General features: G+C 50.7%; 1 protein-coding gene across 1 annotated transcript in view; it reads right to left on the bottom strand.

Moving 5' to 3' along the window:
- The window catches only part of SH3PXD2B (SH3 and PX domains 2B), a 120,249-nt gene extending 105,150 nt beyond the window's left edge, over positions 1-15,099 (bottom strand). The window contains exon 1 of the mRNA XM_040262750.1: positions 14,897-15,099. Within this exon, the coding sequence (XP_040118684.1) occupies positions 14,897-14,971 (75 nt within the window). The 5' untranslated portion in view covers positions 14,972-15,099. The remainder of the gene's footprint in view (positions 1-14,896) is intronic.
- Between the last annotated feature and the right edge of the window lie 27 nt (positions 15,100-15,126).

Here is a 15,126-nt window from a genome sequence, read left to right as displayed (position 1 = left end):
TGGGGTGCCACTGTCTTCTCCTGTAACTGCATACTGATACACCAATTCAACTTACTGCTATGGGGAAAAAAACACCATTTAATGAGACATGAAGACAAAGCATAAACCCGACTAAGGGGACACACACTGTGGACCACAGCACAGCCATGACCAGAGCAAGTGGGGGGACAGGGGAGGGGAGATGGATGGGTAAACTACAGTCTCGGGGGCGGGGGTGGTGGTGGTCTGGATTGATGACGACTAAGCAGACAACAGGGTGAGACAGGAAATCAAAACCAATGATGGAAGCAGACACGCCGTCAGAGAACTCCAACAGCAAGGAAAACACACAGAACTGTCCTTTTACAAAGATCATACGGTTCGACCTTGTAGCATCCCAAGGGGTTAAAGTATTCCACCTGTGTCCACTGGACTAGACTGAGAATTACTTTTCTCTTGAGGGTTTGCTATGTGTCACTTACTCAGTTCAGTTCAGTTCAGTCGCTCAGTCGTGTCCGACTCTTTGCAACCCCATGAATCGCAGCACACCAGGCCTCCCTGTCCATCACCAACTCCCGGAGTTCACTCAGACTCACGTCCATCGAGTCCGTGATGCCATCCGTCCATCTCATCCTCTGTCGTCTCCTTCTCCTCCTGCCCCAATCCCTCCCAGCATCAGAGTCTTTTCCAATGAGTCAACTCTTCTCATGAGGTGGCCAAAGTACTGGAGTTTCAGCTTTAGCATCATTCCTTCCAAAGAAATCCCAGGGCTATCTCCTTTAGAATATACTGGTTGGATCTCCTTGCAGTAAGATGAAGAAGATACTGAGGTTCTGAGAGGTTAAGTAACAAACCCTAATCCGCATAGGTAGAAAGTAACAAAGCCAGGATTTACACCCAGGCCTGGCTGCCTCCAAAGCCTGTGCCTTATCCACTATGACACAATGCTTGGTCTGGTGGCAGGAGCAGGTCAACACAAGGCATTTAACTCTGTCTCAGCTGAAGGATGCCATCAATGGCCATCACCCTAGAATCATGGGACCTTGGAACTAAGAGGGTTCATTGAAAGAACAAGAACTGATTTGTTCTGGGTCAGGTCCTGGACTGTGAGGGACTCAGGGCCTAGTGGAGAGGAGACAAGTTAACAGACAACTAGACCCAACGTATGAGCACTGAGACAGGCTTGGTCCACTAGGAAACATCTAAGCTGATGCCCTGGTTGGGTGACAGGTAGATACAGGCCAACTAAGATGGTCTAGGATACTCCCTGAACATCTGCCCCCTCCATGTAAGTGCAGCTTCATCCTCCTATCCCTCTGGGCTTGAGGGCATGGGGGAGAAAAGAAACAGATGAGAATGTAGAGGGACTAGGCTCTCAAACCCTGGGGACAGCCATCTATTAGGAGTATCAGAAGAGGATTAGGGATTCTCACACCAGATAAAGGAGGCGAGGCTGCATAAGTGGGTACCAAACTTTGCACATCCAAGGAGCCCCTTTTCCTGCATGCAACTGCAGGTGGTTCCCAAAGGGCCGGTTCTGTGGGTTCCTTGGCCACCCCTGTACCTGTGCCCTGCTGGTCTCCTCACCCAGCTGACTATTCCTCCTAGCCTTGATGTGAACCCCCATGTGGACTTTTCCACCAGCTTCTGGGGCTTCATATACAAGTCTATCAGACAGAAAAGAGAGAGCAGGGGAAGTGGGGTCCCTTCTTCTCCCTCCCTTCAGGACGCTTTCCTGACTCTGGTCCTAACCCAGTCCTCTCCGCTCTAGAGAAACCTGGGATAACACATAAAAATATAACACAAAGCAAGACAGCGGAGCTGCGCACAGCCACCAATGGCCTCCAGCGTGTTTCCTCCAAGGCTGCACTGCATTCCTGGTTCCACTCAGCGGTGGCGGAAAGTAAGATCCAGTGTGCGAAGTAACCTGTTCCCTCCAAGTCTGATGGCAGAGCCTGAGGTCTTAACAAGCATGCACAGTTCTACCACCAGAGATGGAGCTTTGGGCATGTTTCTTCCCAGGTCCTTTTTCTATACGTTAGTTTATGAAATTAAGATCACATTGTATATATGATCTTTTTCACTTGTGTTACACGGTGAGTGAGTCCCTATTTCATTAAAAATTCTTTGAAAAAAATTTTTGAAGGATCTTCAGTAGTCCATTTATTTAATCATGCCTCTGATAAGCACTGATGTTATTTTCAATATTATTTTAATCACCACTCTGCTAAACATCCGAATACATAAATCTTCAGGGAATGTTGCTTTTAAATCTTAGGAGGGGGTGTGTCCATTTAGAGACTGTTTCTCAAGGTGTGGTCATTCCAGACCACCCATGTCACATGGTCCAAGGTTGCTTATTAAAAATGCATATCATTCGTTAAGGGATGATAATGATGATGATAATAAATATAATACTAACAGGTAACTATCCAGTACTTTATGTCCTAGGCACTGCTCTAAACCCTTTACAGGAGATAACCCACAGTAGGTACTATTCTTACCCTCATTTTACAGATGAAAACCCCAAGGCACAAAGAAGTCAAGTCACCTACGAAGGTCATACACTCAGCCGGTCAGGGGCAGGGCCAGGTCAAACTGACGCCTGACTTCCAAGCCCAAACTCTGAAACTTCTACCCAGGAGTCTTCCGTCTTTTTGTGTATATGTGCCATGGAGCTCCTTGGCAATCTGATGGTATCTATGGTCCCCTTCTCAAAATAACTTAAACATGAGTAAAGCATGTAACATTCCAAATGAAACTCATACTGAATAAAAATGTTTCAAAAGATAATGAATAGACACATACTTTATTAATGCAACAAGTAACAAAATCCAGCAGGAGGTCAAAGAGCATCGTGATTCTGAAGCAGGGTAAGCGTAAACGATCTACTGGGGTCCTTGCAACAATTGTAAAGTGATGTGGGAATACCTGTGAATTTCCACCTGTGACAAAGTCACAGGCATTAGTAAGTATCCAAGGGTCGCTGTCTTCATAAAGGAAAGCAATGCTAAATTGCTATTGGAGGTTACTGATGATAAAGATGTACTCCGCCCCCTTGAAGTTCAAGGACCCTCCAAATTCTACCCGTATTAAGAACTCTGCTGGCTGGCTCCCCTTGTCCGGGAACACCCATCTCCTGCGGACCCCGGCTCAGAATGCCGCCTCTCTGTCCTAGCAGGGCATGGGCAAGCCAGGCCTCGGCCCCTTGTCCTGTCCCCACGGCCCTATAGCAGGCCCCACCACAGCCCTTACGCCGTAGTGACACGGTCTAAACAGATGGTGACCTCTGTGAGGACAAAGGCTGCCTGGTCATCTCAGCCTCTCTTTGGCTTGGGGCCAGGCCTGGCCCAGGGCAGACAATAAACCACATCTGTGCAATGGACTGGCAGCCAAGGATGGCCCAACGCCACCGGCTGCTGATTCACACCTTGGCTGGGAAGGAGGAAATGGTGACGCCACTGTGTGGGTTTCTGGCTTTCTTTGTCAGTGGAGCAGGCAAGGGGGTCCTGCAATTCTGCCTAATTAAGCAGAACAGAAAATCCTATCCTTATGTACTTTAAAGGCAAATCTGAGGGGTGGAGGTAGTGGCGAGTTGAGTGTACCATTCTTTACATTCAATGACAGCAGAGACGAGTGTGATCCTGGGCGAAGTACTTCATCTAAGCCTCAGTTTCCACATTTGTGAAATGGGCTAGTAACAGTGCCTGCGTAGCAGACATCTATTGTTTCCACCTATTCAGGCGCCATGCTCCACTTCTTCCAGCAACACAGCACCCACCCTAAGTCCCCTACAATGACTACTGGCAATTCCAGTGGGCCGGTCTATCACAGCTCCTCGCCCTTGCCTAACCAAAGGAGGGTCAGGAGACCCGGCTGGGCCAATCAGTTTCTCTCTACCTGGAACTGGACTCATGAGTGGCCACAGGGACTGAGGGTGGAGCAGGTGCCTGCTTCTCGTGATGCTCTGAGGCCTGTTGGCAGTTTCAACTCCCTGGATGGCCCCAGCTGGCCAGGTCCTTTCTGTGACGGGGGGCTAAGCCAGTTCTGCCAGAGCCATTTATCCAGTACATTCCCTCTGGCTTAAGTTAGCTAGGCTCATTTCTGTCACTTGCTACCCAAGAGTCCTGAGTAATACTCCTTATCCCACAGAACTGCTGCTCAGATTTTGCGACGTAAGGCATGAAAAGCTTTTGAGCATATAATAAGCACTGGAGTAAATGAAAGCTGTTCAATAATAATAACAATAAATGATTATTAAGTTTTGAGAACCCAACAAATCTGGAGTTATTTAATCCCTCCCAAATTTCAGAATTCCTACTGGCTTTCATGGTGTTGGTGGTGGCGGTTTAGTTGCTAAGTCATGCCCGGCTTGTGACCCCATGGACGTAGCCCGCCAGGCTCCTCTGTCCATGGGATTCTCCAGGCAAGAATACTGGAGTGGGCTTCTTTCCTGCTGAGCCACCAGGGACGCCCTGCTGGCTTTCACAGCCCCTCTACTGTTTCCCACCCCTCCCTCCCTCTCTGACTCCATCTCTCCTGTCTGCACAGTCCTCCCATGGACAGGTGTTCTCTCCCTCTAGCCTCCCAGGTTTGTTCTGTGTCTGCCCCTTCCCTTCTCCCGTGAAAGACGTGCCCCCAACCCATCAAGCTGGGGGAGTGTTCTTGAGTCCCAGCTCCTCCTGACCTCTCCAGCAACTTTCATTTGGGACATGTCTGATTCTGAGCACTGGCTGGGTGTGTGTGGGCGAGGGGGAGTGAGAGGAGGGGGGCAAGGCCTTCTTGAAGGTAGAGTCTATGTTTATTTATTTAGGCTGCGCCATGTGGCCTGTGGGAATTTAGTTCCCCAACCAGGGATTGAGCTCAGGCCCACCGGCAGCAATAGGGTGGAGCCTTAATCACTGGGGCCTCCCTGGTGGCTCAGAGGGTAAAGCGTCTGCCTACAATGCAGGAGACATGGGTTCAATCCCTGGGTCGGGATGATCCCCTGGAGAAGGGAATGGCAACTCACTCCAGTACTCTTGCCTGGAAAATCCCATGGACTGAGAAGTCTGGTAGACTACAGTCCACGGGGTCGCAAAGAGTCGGACAGGTTGAGCAACTTCATTTTAACCATTGGACTGTCAGGGAGTTCCCTTTGCTTTTATTCTTTTGTGGGTTTTGGCCCAGTCAGAAGCCCTCAGACCCTTGGGGCCTCCAGCCACCCATCAAGCTCCATCTCCATCCCTCAAACCTCTCCTGCTTTTTTCAAACATGCCAGATGCCAGGGCTGCCGCTTCCTTGTCCTCTGTTCTCTCTGCCTGAAGCCCCTTTACCCTTCGCCACTCAGCAGCATCTCTCCTGGGGGTGTGAGCAGCCTTGGGTACCGTGCTGCCTTCTCCAAGTCCAGCTTCCCAGAATCCAAGGGCACAGGCCCCTGCTCATTCCTCAGTGCCAGACTAGTTCTAAACTGCCATCCATCTATCTCTCAGGACACTGGCCTCCCTGAGGTCTGAATCCCCGCTTTGCACAGCTGGGTATCATCTCTTTGCTCAGAAGTGCCTGGCCCCTGAAGGGATTTACCTGTGTTCAGTGAATTCTTAAGAACTGTCGGGATCACAAAGTATGATCGTTTCTTGGCAGTTGTCTTATTGCAAGTGGTAGTTTTAGCAGTCTTGCCAGATCAAGCACAGGATGCCCAGGGAAATTTGAATTTCAAATAAATAATGAATGATTTTTTAGTATAAGTATGTCCCAAATTTTGTATGCTTATCTGAAATTTAAACTTCCCTGGGCATCCTGTATTTTCTTAGGTAAATTTGGCAGCCCTAAGCTCTGAGATGGCCGGAGAGAGGCCTGCAAAAGCTGGCAGGAGAGCTCTGCCTCCCCACCCGCTAAACATACACACATACACACACAGAATAGATGCACCTCTGGTCCCTTGTCCCTTCGCTACATGAAAAAGGTCCCAGGCTTGGGTTCATCTCCTGTCTGCAGGTCTGCACCTGGGCCAGCAAGTATGAGGAGAGAACACCTGCAGTTTGGAAAATGGGACAAAAGGAGGATGGCTTCCAGCAAAGCTCGGGCCTGTGGGCTCCTGGTAGAGACCCTGAGGAGCTGCACCAGCCCCTCCCCACAGGCCGACTGGTGGGAGACCCCAGGCCTCCCGTCTACTGCATCAGCCAGTCCCCACAAAGCAGCAGAGGGCAGGGGTACCAGCTCCACCCTGGCCTGGGCGACGCCACTGACAAGGGCTCTTGAGAGGGACCCCAGGGCCCCAGTTTCTGGGCCCGACCCCGGGCCAGGAAGCACCGAGGTACAGCCGTCCCAGCAGCGCCCTTGGGCACTCCGCACAAAAGCTCAGGTAACTTCCCCGCCAAAGCCGCCCATTTCCCAGAGGAGAAGGCTGAGGTCCCGGAGTGAGTGAAGACCAGAACCAGCCCCAGGCCCAGTCTCGGCACAGACGCTGCGTGCACCCTCCTGGCCTCACGGCCTCCTGAAGAAGCCTCCTTGCCATGGGCCAGGGTGCGCACGCCTCACGCCTCAGGCTGACAGGACGCTCAGCTGGCGGCTGCCTTTCTCGTAGCTGCAGTGACCTGCAGCTGGTCCTGGCCTCCCAGGGGAAGGAGAAAATGGAATCACACCACCAAGTAAGACCTTTTGCCTCCCCAGAGCTCTTTCTTCAAGGAAAAAAGCATGCACGACTTGCAACAGGATATGTGTCCATGCATGGAACAGTCCACTAGCCCTTTTTGGCCAGATGATGACTCTGCTGTGTGATGACGCCTGTGCACCTCTGGATGGGTGACAAGCCTCTGGATGATCCGTCCAGGGGAGTGGGTGTGGGGGCACACCTCTAACCTAAATGACCTTTCTGGTGTCCCTGTGACCTCATGGTGCAGACCCTTGAACTCCAGCCTGGAAGTCTTTCCAACCTATCCCAATATAAGCACTACTGATATAAGAGCCCCTGAGGAGCTGCAGCAGCCCCCCCCACCAGGCCTCCGGGTGGGGAGAGGGCCCAGAGCAAGGAGCATTTCAACCAGAAAAGCATCTGCTCTGGACTCTCTTCCCTCTTGGAACTGTGAACTCATCTCTTGCCACTTCTTGGGCTTGAGGATTGGAAAGCCACACGCAGAGCCCCGACTCTGCAGCGCGAGTCGGGAGAGTCTCGGAGGCCAGAGCCTGTCTGCAGAGCACAGGCTCTCGGAGGAGCCAGAGGACTCTGTGGCTTCAGGACAGCACAGGGAGGCAGGGATGTGGGAACCTGGCTGGAGCCGCCACGGCCTGGCACCGCTTCTCTTTTCAAGTGAGCATTTGCTGTGTTTTAAATTTTTAACTAAAAACAGGAATATAGGTTCTCCGCAGAACATTTGGAAAACAGAGAAATGCACAGATGAGCAAAAAGAAAGTGACATATATCTCATCATCCAGGCTTCTGTGCTTTCACCGATGCACGTTTTCAGCTTTCATTTGTGACCAGGTGGGAGTCAGTCTGAGCACGTGGTTTTGCCACTGGTTTTGCCACCTGCTTTTACTATTTTACATTCCCGTGACAGAAGATGGAACACATTTTTGCCATCTCGATGGTATTCTAGTTCTTTGTAGCTCATGGTTATAGTATGTTTTATTTATCGTATTCTCTACTGATGGGTGTTTAAGTGGTTTCCAACTTTTACTATCATAAATGATACTAAGTTTGTACACTCCTAATATAGCTCAGAGCTATTAAGCCCTTACTGTGTGCCAGGACCATTTCGTTCTCACATCAGCCCAATGAAATTATTGAACTACCGTTATTATTCCCACTTTACAGATGAGGAAACAGATGAGGTGCAGAAAAGGTAAGTAATTTTTCTGAAGTCACACTGTCGGGAGGTGGCAGGGCCGGGATTTGAACCCAGGCCGTTTGGTGCACTTTCTTTGCTTACCAGAAGCAAGGAATGGCACTGATTCAAAGTCTGAACTAAAGTGACATTTAAGTAAATATGAAGATATGATAGCCTCACTCCCTTGGATCTTCAGACAAGTGCAGGGGTCCAGAGTGTAAGACTGGCAGGCTGAGGATGAGCTGGCAGGTGAGGTGAGGGGCCTGGCTCCTTGCAACCATGGACCAGAGCGAATAAGATGGCACAGCATGGCTAACAAGGCCAACAGCCATTGAAACAAACAAACAAGCAAAACAAACCTACCCGAGGGGCCTTAACGTCTCCTGAAGGCACTAACTCCGTGTGCCACAGACAGGGCGCAGGACCCCCATACGGAAGGTAGGGGGGCTCTGCCTTGCTCATGGACCTCTCCAAGGGCAGCAAGCGTCCTGCCTGGGGCAGCACCCCAAGTAGAGAAAACACTCGCAGGCCCCCAGGACAGTAGGCAGGAGAGAGGCAGAGAGGCGGACCATGGCAATTACTGTCATTAATGGTAGTTTTTGTGACGGCCAATGACTGAGTGCCTTTTCTACAGGAGGCATCAGCCTCAGCAGTGTGTGAGGAGCACCACATCCCTGTAGGGAAGCACTATTACTGCTCCTATTTTACAGACCCTCGGGGAGCTGCTGTGCGAGGTCACCCAGGTTAGGAGCTCATGAAGAGAATTCAGAGTCAGGTCCTTCCTTCACGAAGCAATGGTGCAGCCATAAGAACTGTGCTAGGAGCTGGCAGTTATCCCTCGGCAGGAGGGATGGAGAATGGATCGAGGGCATACATTATCCTAGAAGGGTGACACTGTCCCCATTTTATACATACAGAAACTAAGGCTTGGGGTGGAGTGGGTCACCCGAGACCTCGCAGAATTTGAAGGCAGAAATGTTTGTCTCTGATGCCCAAGTTCTTTTCACTCAAGTTTGTTGGCCTGCCCGGCATGTTTCTGCAAAATGGGGTGCCAGGATGTCTGGGGGGAGGGGCAGGGGAGGCTGGAAAACAGAATATAGCTAATTTGGGCAGCAGATTCACAGTTCGTTCCAGACCACTGAGCCTGCCAGCCAGTGGCCTCCCATAGACTGAAACAAGAATGCTGATAATGCCTCATATGGGCATGATCCACCCTGCAAAAGTCAGCTGCTCAGAGGAGAGACCCTCGGCTCTCAGAGCATGGCAAGTGAGGAGGGAGGTCTCAAAGCCAGGAGCACAGAGTCTGCCAACCCGTCACTCCAGGGGCACAATCAACCTAGAGCTTTCCTGGGGTGAGAATGACTAAGGGCTGGCGGCAGCTTGTGCTTCATCAGTCCAGGCTAGGCAGACAGTGAGATGAGGAAGGGCCAGGACGCAGAAGCTGGGGCCTGGAGGCTTAAATGAGCCACCCAAGGTCACTTGGCTCAGGGGTGGGATCACAGGGCTGCTGAGCACACATACATCAATCCCCACCCTGCCACGCTTTGCTGCATGACCTCAGATATGTGCCTGTACCACTCTGAACCTCTGGTTTCAAGGGGAAATCAGGAACACTAATGAAGGACCAGGATCCCAAGTGTATAAATAAACCCTATAAATTAATAGAAAACCAATAACTCAATAGACTGAAAAAGGGGACAAAAGATAAAACAATTAATTCACAGAAGAGGAAACTCAAATGGCTGAGAAAGGTGTGAAAAGATGCTGAATTTTACTAGAGAGCAGGGAAACGCAAACAAACACTGCTATGAGATACTATTCTGTAACCACTGAAAAGTCAAAGCTACGGTTTTTCCAGTAGTCATGTAGGGGATGTGAGAGTTGGACCATAAGGGCTGAGCATCGGACTGATACTTTTGAATCGTGGGGCTAGAGAAGACTCCTGAGAGTCCCTTGGATGGTAAGGAGATCAAACCAGTCAATGCTAAAGGAAATCAACCCTGAATATTCACTGGAAGGACTGATGCTGAAGCTGAAGCTCCAATACTTTGGTCACCTGATTCGAAACGCTGACTCATTGGAAAAGACCCTGATGCTGGGAAAGAGTGAAGGCAGGAGGAGAAGCGGGCAGCAGAGGATGATATGATTAGATAGCAACACTGCCTCAATGGACATGAATCTGAGCAAACTCCAGGGGATAGTGAAGGACACAGAACCCTGGCATGCTGCAGTCCATGGGGTCACAAAGAGTTGGACACGACTGAGCAACTCAATTCAGAGTGTTAGCAAGGACCCAGAGCAAAGAGACACACAGACACCGCTCCCAGGGACACTGAATACACAGCTGAAAACGCACAAAGCCCAAGACCCAGTAAGCTGGGTCTGAGCCTTGGGTCTGACCCATACTGAGCTGTATGTACAAAGCAGCTAAGAGAAAGCATTCTAAAAGTCTCCTCCAGAAGCATGAATCAACACAAACATATTCATAAATGGAATATGAAGCAGCAGTTGAAATGAACTGCAGCTCCATATACCAACACAGATCTGAAAAGTATGTTTTTGTATAGTTTTTAAAACTTTCCATATAAGATCCTGGGGAGTGCTGAAAGGGTAAGAACATTAAAAAGGGACACGGGACCTAGGTGGCGAGGGGAGTGATCGCCACAGGGCACCAGGGGTCTTCCTGGGGGTGACGGGAATATAATAAAGCTGGACTGAGATGATGGCTGTGCAGCTCTATACATTTCTTTAAAAAATAAGCCAACCGTATACTTATAATGGGTGAATTTATTGTATGTAAATCATACCTCAATAAAGCTAGTGAATTAAAAAAATCATGTCTGTTGGTTATTTTTTAAATGCGCACAGGAACAACAAGCACCAAATGTAGGAGACTGTGATTTGTTTTACCAGGGAGCTTGTTGGGATGAATGCACACGGGGCTTTGCAGCTGCATTGTTTTATTTCTTAAAAAATAAAAATGACTTGAATACGGGAAAATGTAAAGATCTGACAGCTGGATGGTAGATAGATATTTAACTTATTCCATGTATCTGTATATTTAAAATTATGTATTAGTATACTAGAAAAGTACTTATTTAAAAGGACCACTCTGACGACTAAATATGTACACACAGAGAGCTCATCTAATGCCTGGCCCACAACAACAAATTAAATTTCAGCTATTAAGATTATTGCTTCTATAACTACTCCTAGCATCTTGTTCTTCTTAACATCTAACGATCTCAAGACAGAGCAAGCTAGTGTCTCCTCGCCCCTGCTAACAGAGACATTTTTCCTAACCCTAAGGATTCTGTACATCCCTCTCCAGTGCCGGAATTGGGGCAATTCAAATAAAACCTGCAAAACCTACAGGGAGCACATCCTTCTCCCCTCAAGCTGGAAGATAACCTAGCTGGGAGGGTCTCCCAGGGTGTCACACATGAAAGGCCCCTTTCCATTCATTCAGAAAGCCTGGATAGATGCCAGCAGAGAAAGGTCAACAGAGAGAGGGCAGTGGCTCCAGGGAAGTCCTCTCCAAATGATAATACTGTTGATATTATTGTCAGCAATAATCCCTACCCATCCATCGGGATCTCGGAGGCCCTGGGAGCTTCTGTCCCTGAATTCTCCAAATGTGGCCTATGGCTCTGCCCTTGGGCCCACTGATGATGTCTCTGCCCACAAGGTGAAGGAGGCTGGGACCAGGCCTGATAAAGATGCCACCCTGATTATGCAGAAGATGCCATTTCAAGTGGAACAAGTAGCCCAGTCCCAATGGGCAGCCCTAAGCTCCAGGTGCAGCTGGAGATCTACAGCACCTATGACTTTTTCTTTCTCAGGCAACCAAGGTATGAGCAGAGGAGATCCAAGTAGCTGCAAATGGGGAGCAGGTGGTGGGGAACCCTCCGTAACTGACTTGTATATTCTCATGGAGTCGTTGGAGCAGGGGGTTAGAGGTTGGGGGACACATGTGGGGACATTTTGGACATTTTTGGTATAATTAGGGAGGGGGACGCTACAGGCATCTAGGGGGTAGAAACTAGAGATGCTGCTGAACATCCTACAATACACAGGACCAGCCCCCAACAACAAAGAATGATCTGGCCCCGAATATCAACAGTGTGAAGGTTTAGAAGTTCTGCTCTGGAGGATGGAGAAGGCAATGGCACCCTACTCCAGTACTCTTGTCTGGAAAATCCCATGGACGGAGGAGCCTGGTGGGCTACAGTCCATGGGGTCACTAAGAGTCGGACACTGGGCGACTTCACTTTCACTTTTCACTTTCATGCATTGGAGAAGGAAATGGCAGCCCATTCCAGTGTTCTTGCTTGGAGAATCCCAGGGACGGGGGAGCCTGGTGGGCTGCCGTCTATGGGGTCGCCCAGAGTCGGACACGACTGAAGGGACTTAGCAGCAGCAGCAGCTCTGGAGGAAAGCAGTATTTACAATTTGCAGATACAGAAGGTGGGGCTCAGAGAGGTAAACAGAGGTAAAGCAGCTCAAAGTCGCACAGCAGGAAGTGGCAGAGCCCGAGACGGTCCAACTCCCTTGTTCATGCTCTCTCTCCAGAGCGGCTGGGCCAACTGCAGATAAGAGGACACTACGTGGGGAGAAAATTCAGGCTCGGGCCAACAGCTGCCTCCGTTCCAGTTCCCAGAGTGGCGGAGGCAGGGGTGACTGGAGAACGCGAGTGGGGATCACTGGCAGTTGCTGGTGGGTTTCTTGCCATCAAGGCACTTAATTTTCTCCGTTCCCGTGGATGACTCAGGCTTCAGTTCAACTCGTTACCCCTCTTCATCTGATGAACCCAAAAGCCTGGCTGGAAGGGAGGGGGCCCTTTGAATCACAAGAGTGACTAAACCCACATGCAGAAAAACAAATTCTCGGTGAAATCCTCCTCACATGATGTCGGCACGTTCCCAAACAGAGTGACATGGATACCAGGGGCAGGGGTGCAGGCGGCTAGCGGTTATGGAATGTCAACCCTGCCAGTCACAAGGTCTCTCCCCCTACGAAGTGGGCACCATTACCCCCATTTTACAGACAAGGAAACCAAGGTCACACAGCTGGCAAGTTGTGATGCCAAGATTTAAACCGAAATCCATGCTAATATGTAGAGATTTATCTGAAGGGGCCCCTAAAAAGTGGTTGAAGGCTTAGAAAGATGTCCTTCAGAGCTGCAGAACCTCCAAAAAAACTGGTAGGGAGGAATCTAAGCAGAGAATGAAAAGTCTGAGTGATCACAAATGATGGCAGATTTCCTAGTCTTTGAGGGGAGTATGCTTAGGGAAACTATGGGGCATGAAATCTGCAAAATGGTGTGGCCTGGTGGAAAACACTTTCAGGTGTTGAACAGACTTGGGTTTACATTCCTGCTTTCGCCCTGACTGTGACCTCAGGCATAGGACCTCACCTTTCTGAGCCCTAGTTTTCTCATCTGTCACGTGGGCTTAATTAAGAACCCACACCTGATGTGCCAGGAGAGGACGGGAGAGTGGACGGTGACGCCCAGTTCTTGGTGGCTGCATGTACTCTGGTGTTCCAGGCTCACAAATCTGGAGGGAGGCAGCATGGGGACTTTCAGACTTCCTCCTGTTGCCAAGTTGGTAAAAACTGTCTGTATACCAAAGAGGCAACTCAGTTACACAGTCAACAAGCTCAAACAAGAAACCAAGACTTGGCAGCATTTGAAACAGTTAAAAATAAATAAATAAGGAATTAAAAAAAAAGACAATTTAACCTAGCTTTGGAATCAAGGGAAACTTCACTCTATTTAAAGATGCCACAGGTCCAGGAAATAGCTTCCCACCGTCTGGCTAAGGCTTGAATAACTGGCTGCCCAGCCAATAACAATACAGGCTCACACAGCACACCCTTTCTGTAGGGAGTGCAGAGTGGATTCCGGGCTATCTCCTTTCAGAATTGTGTAGACTATCTGTGGAGGGCATGTAGATCTATCTTAAAAGAAGGAGCCTCTTAAGAAAAGAAACCCAAAGAGGACTTGCAGAGATGTCAAGGAGCTGAATTTAGCCAGCCAACGCCCCTTGCTCTTTATTGTTCTACACTTCTTTGTTAGGATTTTTTTCCCTCCCTCTTGCTCTTTTTTCCCTTCCTGGTTAACTTCTCTGCAACTAGGCGCTGCCACTGCCCCCTTCTCACCACCAGAGACACCAGAGCCCCCTTTCCTGCTGCAGAGAGGCCTCCCCAGGGCCCAACACCCCCCAGCCCCACTAGCACCCTATCTAGAACCTCTGAGGCCCTCCGAGGGCCCTCTGAACCCACAGATTGAGCTACTAGGCTGGTGAGGGAACCCATTCCCATCTTGGGGGTGTGGGGGTCACCGTCTACCCCAGGCACATCTTCCAGAAGCAGAGAAAAACCAAACGCACCTCAGCCTTGTTCCAGAACCCAATGCCTCCCAGAGTCTCAGCCTTCCCATCTGCAAAATGAGGGTACTGGCCCATTTTCTCAAGTCCTAGCCAGCTCTAAACAAGTTCTCATTTTGCCAGGGAGATACCAGGAAAAAACTTTCATACATTTTTAAACAGAAGTTATTGGAGAGAAGGGGCCAAAAAAAAAAAAAAAAACACCTTTTCATGGTGCAGGCACTGAAAGGATCCATTCTCAGAGATTTCAGGCTGCCTCTTCCAGAAGAACGGGGCCCACCTGGCAATCCCCGGCCGGGCTACCTGTGGCTGGGCACTGCGGGTCTGAGCGCCTCCGGACCAGGAGGGACAGGGCGGGCGGGCCGGAGAACAGGCGCCTCTCGCTCAGCCTCTCGTTCCCTACACCGGCTGGGGCCAGACTTCTCCACGGATGGACAGGGAGGGACTAGGGGGAACAAGAGCGAGAGGGAAAGGGGGAGATGGCACGCAAAGAGGCGATGAGGGGCGAGGCCGGAGCACAGGGTGGAGGAGCCGAACAGGGCAAAAGGGAGGAGGGGGAGGGGGAGGGGGAGAGGGAGGAGCCGGGAGAGACCCGGGCCGCGCAGCAGCAGGGCGGTGGGGGAGAAAGAGCAGCAGGCAGAAGTTTTCAGAGCTGGGGGGCTCCTGGCCGCCCCCGACGGGGCCAGGGCTCGAGGGGGCGTGGGGCCGCGCGGCACTCACATAATGCTTGTTGGGCACCCGCCGCTTCTGCACGTCCAGCACCTTCACCTCCACGATGCTGCGCCGCGGCGGCATGGCCGCTCCTCCGCGGGGCCGGGGGCGGGGGGGGGGGGTGCGGGACGCGCCGCCGCGGGCCGGGAAGCAGGGGCCGGGCGCGATCTGGAGCCCGGGCCGAGCGCGAGCTGCCGCCGCCGCCGCCGCCGCCCTTCGCTCCGCTCGCCCTCCGGCCC

Source organism: Oryx dammah, unplaced genomic scaffold, assembly GCF_014754425.2.
Source record: "Oryx dammah isolate SB20612 unplaced genomic scaffold, SCBI_Odam_1.1 HiC_scaffold_20, whole genome shotgun sequence".
Classification (NCBI taxonomy): Eukaryota; Metazoa; Chordata; class Mammalia; order Artiodactyla; family Bovidae; genus Oryx; species Oryx dammah.
This window is presented reverse-complemented; position numbering and strand designations above follow the sequence as displayed.